We start from the raw sequence: 4,846 nt of genomic DNA, 5'->3' as shown, positions 1-4,846 counted from the left end.
AAAAAAAAAAAAAAAAAGTAAAAGAAAACTTAACATCAAAACATTTAAACAAGGATGAAGTGCTTTAGAAGTCTTATCTGATCCTTACAACATACAAAGTAGGGATTTTATGGAAGAGAAAATCAAAGTACAAAGAAGTTTTTAAAGTGCCTGGCCAGGAGCGGTGGCTCACGCCTGTAATCCCAGCACTTTGAGAGACCAAGGCGGGCAGATCACCTGAGGTCAAAAGTTTGAGACCAGCCTGGCTAACATGACGAAACCCCATCTCCACTAAAAATACAAAAATTAGCTGAGCGTGGTGGTGCACACCTGTAGCCCCAGCTACTCTGGAGGCTGATGTCAGGAGGCTGAGGTATGAGAATCGCTTGAACCTGGGAGGCGGAGGTTGCAGCGAGCCAAGATTGCACCACTGCACTCCAGCATGGGCGACAGAGTGAGACTCTGTCTCAAAAAGTTAAAATAAATACATAAAAAATAAAATAAAATGCCTAAGGTCACCCAAGTGACTGCCAGAAACAGCCTCTGACCCTGAGCAGCCTGGTTCCAGCACCAAGCTCTGAACCACCACCCACACAACCTCCTAAAGACCGGGAGACCTCCCAGGAAGGCGTGCAGAAGCTGCTGGGTCCCCAAAGGGATGCAGGAGAGAGTCTGGGAGTTGTCAGCACAGAGAGGAGGCGTAGAAGCCATTGGTGGGGGGGTGACGCACCCCAGGGAGGGTGTGGGGGCGGACAAGGGCCCGGGAGGAACCTCGAGTGCCCAAGGAGCACGGGGAGAGAGAGGTGTGGGGAAGAGAGGAGCAGGTGTCAGGAAGATCGAAGGGGCCTTGAAGAGTCAGGACAAGAGAGACAAAGGAAACCCTCAGGCATGGCCACGGGGAGGTCACTGCTGACACAGACAAGGTAGGAGGAAAATCCCAAATGTTGGGATCTCGGAAATGGGTGTGCACCATGAGCGTAGATAACTCCCGCCATATTTGGTGGGAGCAAAGGACCCGAGGAGGGCCGGCTTGAAGGGACAAGGTACTCAAGTGAGTGGGGGATTCTGCCAGGCCCCTCATCCAATGAGACAGGATAGGGAGATGTGACGAGAGTCGGGGGCTGTCGGGGTGAGACTCAGGACTGGATATTGAGTCTCCTTAGTCCAGTGTGGGACATCACAGAGAGGACGTGGAGGAGGCTGGAGGCCCTGGCGGGAGCCTGGGGACTTAGATCCTGAATTGGGATGACAGGGATGGATGGCCCATGGTCCCTGGGAGCTGAGACCAGCACTGACGGGTGCTGAGGACCCTGGGACCTAGTTCCAAGAGGCGGCTGTGTGTTTGGGGTAGAGGCTTTGAACCCAGATCCTGAAGAGGGGAGCAGGAGCGGCCTTCCTGGGTGGGGCCAGAGTGGACAGGGCAGTCAAACCAGCCAGACAGCAAACAGAAGGCCAGGATGTGCAGAAGTGCCCACGCTGGCAGAGGGCAGGTGGGGAGCAACCAGCCTGGTAGGAGTGGGTCCCCCAGGACAGGCAGGCTCCCTGGCAGAGGGGTCCCGAAGCTGTGCTCTGCCAGGGAATGTCCCAGAGTCCTCTTTAACAACCCCTGGGAATTCTCAAGGACTAGGGACGTCTCCCCTCCCACCAGGGCCTGCCCCAAGGCCACCCTGACTCTTTGTTGTTGTTTTTGTTGAAACAGAGTCTGGCTCTGTTGCCCAGGCTGGAGTGCAGGGGCGCCATCATGGTTCACTGCAGCCTCGACCTCCCGGGCTCAAGTGATCCTCCTACCTCAGCCTCCTGACTAGCTGGGATTACAGGCAAAGGCCATCATGCCTGGCTATTTTTTGTAGAGATGAGGTTTCTCTGTTTGCTGGTCTTAAACTCCTAGGCTCAAGCAATCCTCCTCCCAAGTGCTGGGATTACAGGTGTGAGCCACTGCGCCCAACCCGCCCTGACTCTTCTCAGACCAGGTATGACCTGTTTTTCCCCTCACACCAGAGGTTCCCCTCAGGCCAGGCTCAAGTGACCCCTAGAACCTCCTCTTTGGAGACTGCCTTCTCTGCATCTTCCCTATACCCACTCCTGCCCCTCCCCACCCCCATGCACACAGAGGAGACGAATACACAGCTACTTCCGGATTATTTTATTCACATGGCTTGGTGGGGTACAGGCACTCCTGCCAGAGAGACAGGAGCAGGCCTCCCCGCCGGCCATGGTCAGTCACCCACCTCCCAGCCCTCTTAGGGTTAGTGCTAGTTATCACACACACAACAGCGAGGGGGTAGAGAAAGGAAGGCAAGAAGGGATCCCCATCTGCCCAGGGGCTTCAGACGGCCGCAGCCTGAGCCCCCTCCATCCTGGCCGGGCCTGGAGCCCCTGTCTCTGAAAACCCCACACTGGGCAGCCGCACCCGGAATCCACCTTCTTCCTGGTCCCCACTCCCACTCCGGGCCTTGGGGCTTAGGGACACCCTGGGGAAGCGGAACTTGGGTGACTTCTCTCTGACGGGGGACTTGGGAGCTGCATCGCCCTCCTGCCCCCGAGAGGTTTTAGAAGGGGCCGCCAGGCCTACACGTGGCAAGCGGACCCGGACCCGGCCCCGGCGCCCCAAGGCCCCTTCCCCACTGCCCTCTTCCTCCTCCTCCTCCTCGGGGCTGGGGGAGCCTTCCCCAGTGACCATCTCACTTTGGCTGAAGCCCACTCGGGGCAGCCTGAGTTTGGGGCTCTTGGCCTTCTCACCCTCCTCGGCCCCCTCCTTGGCCCACGCCAGGCCAAACCGGGGCAGCCGTACCTTGAGCTTGTGTCCAGCCTCCCCCTCCCCGTCTGCCACCTGGTACTCGGCGTGGTTGCCCCCGGGTGGTGAGAGCTCCACGTCGGGCAGTGAGAGGCGGAAGGTACGCTCGTCCCCTGGGGGCTGCTCCTCAGCACTCTCGCCCCCCACCCCAGCTCCGGTCCCCAGTGTGGGCAACTTCAGCCTCAGCCCACCCTTGCCTGTGGCCACCTCGCCTGCCTGTGCCTCTCGGCTTAGCCCCACGTCCAGCTCAAGCTGGGGCACTGTCACGGTGGGCATCTTGAAGACACCCTCACCCACCAACAGTTCCCCACCTGCAACCTGGGCTCCAGGCAGAGACAGGGTCACCTGGGGCACCTGAACCCTGCAGCCTGCTGTGTCCTCTGCTGAAGGGGCCGTACTCTCAGCTTGCTGCCCTGGGGTACCCACCTCCCCAAAGCCGGTCAGCTCCACCTGGGGCAGGGAGATGCCCAGCGGAGGCATCCTCAGCCCCGCCTCATGGCCCTCGGTGACCACCTGCCTGGCTGTGGACACCTTCAGGCCTGACAGCTGCATTCCACTGACGGCCACAGCCCCCTCTGCCCTCCCTTCCTCCTGGGCGCCCAGTGTGACCAGCTCCACCTCGGGGATCTTAAGCTGCACAGCCGTGGACTCAGCCTTTTCCCCCGGGCTGGCACGCTCACCTTGAACTTCTGCTTCCTTCCCTCGAGCCAGCCCAAAGGAGGGCATCTTCAGCTTGGGCATCTTCACCCTCCCATCCCAGCCCCAGCCCTTGCCCTCCAACTCAGCCATCCCCGGCACTAGTTCTGCTGCCTCAGTGTCCCGGCCTCTGACCCCAAACTTGGGCAGAGCAAACCTGGGCCCCTTGACCTTGAGGTCGGCCCCTGCCACCTCTGCCTTGCCTGAGGGCAGGTGGGCATCCAGGCTGAGCTGTGGGATGGACAGATCGAGGGCAGGCAGCAGGCCTGCCTCCCCAGCCCCTTTGGCCTCAGCCTCAGCCCCCACCCGAGCCTTGGGGAGTGAGATGGCAAACTTGGATACCTTCAGCTTGGTGGCTCGCCCAGGCCCCTCAGCCTCTGCCTTAGCCACCTTTGGCCCTGAGAGTCCAAACTTAGGTAAGGAGAACTTGGAAGAGGGCTTGACTTTCATCTCCATCATCTCCAGCCGCCCTTCCTCAATTTCCACAGCGGGCAGCTGTGGAGTGACAATTTCAACAGAGGGCACTCGGAAGCCCACTTCCCTGACCTCGGGGCCCTCCACCCGCTCTACCTTGCCCATTTCAGTGGCTGGGACCTGCCTCTCCAGGCCAAGGGCTCCTGGTAGGTCTAGCTCCACTGAGGGCAGAGTGAGAGAGGGGACACCCACATGAGCCTCACCATCCACCTCTGGCTGCAGACAGGGAAGTGTTACCAGCTTCCCTGAGACCTCAGCACCCGCCTCGCCTGGCTTTCCCCGTGACGGGGACTCTGCCCTCCCTAGCTTGGGCATGGTCATCTTGGGCATCTTGAAGCCAAATTCCATCCCTTCTGCCTGCTCTGCCTTGGCGGCCTTTAGCTGCACCTCTGGAGCCCTAGGCAGCTTCACCTCTGGTGCCTTCGGAAGATGCACATCGGGAACCTTCGGTAGTTGCACTTCCGGCATCCGAATCTCTGACACTTTCGGCAGCTGCACCTCGGGGAGGTGCACATCGGGCACGGCCATCTCAGGCACCTTGGGGAGTTTTATCTCCGGGAGCTTCACGTCAGGGACTTTCATTTCGGAGACCTTGGGCAGCTGCACCTCTGGGAGGTGTACATCGGGCACGGCCATCTCAGGCAACTTGGGGAGTTTCATCTCTGAGACTTTTGGCAGCTGCACCTCGGGGAGTCGAACCTCTGGCACAGCCATCTCGGGCATTTTAGGGAGTTTCATCTCTGGGGCTTTCGGCAGCTGCACCTCTGGGAGGTGCACATCGGGCACGGCCATCTCAGGTACCTTCGGGAGTTTCACTTCAGGGAGTTTCATTTCAGGAAGCTTCATCTCAGGGACTTTCATCTCTGGGACTTTCGGCAGCTGCACCTCTGGAAGCCGCACCTC

The 4,846-nt window shown here is 59.5% G+C and overlaps 1 protein-coding gene across 1 annotated transcript in view; it reads right to left on the bottom strand.

Annotated features, from left to right (window-relative positions):
- Positions 1 to 2,105: 2,105 nt before the first annotated feature.
- PRX (periaxin) overlaps positions 2,106 to 4,846 on the bottom strand; it is a 22,976-nt gene continuing 20,235 nt past the window's right edge. The window contains exon 8 of the mRNA XM_011984256.1: positions 2,106 to 4,843. Coding sequence (XP_011839646.1) covers positions 2,306 to 4,843 — 2,538 coding nt within the window. The 3' untranslated portion in view covers positions 2,106 to 2,305. The remainder of the gene's footprint in view (positions 4,844 to 4,846) is intronic.

This window comes from Mandrillus leucophaeus, unplaced genomic scaffold (assembly GCF_000951045.1).
Source record: "Mandrillus leucophaeus isolate KB7577 unplaced genomic scaffold, Mleu.le_1.0 Scaffold106, whole genome shotgun sequence".
Classification (NCBI taxonomy): Eukaryota; Metazoa; Chordata; class Mammalia; order Primates; family Cercopithecidae; genus Mandrillus; species Mandrillus leucophaeus.
The sequence above is the reverse complement of the archived record's forward strand: the minus strand, read 5'-3'. Positions and strand labels throughout refer to the sequence as shown.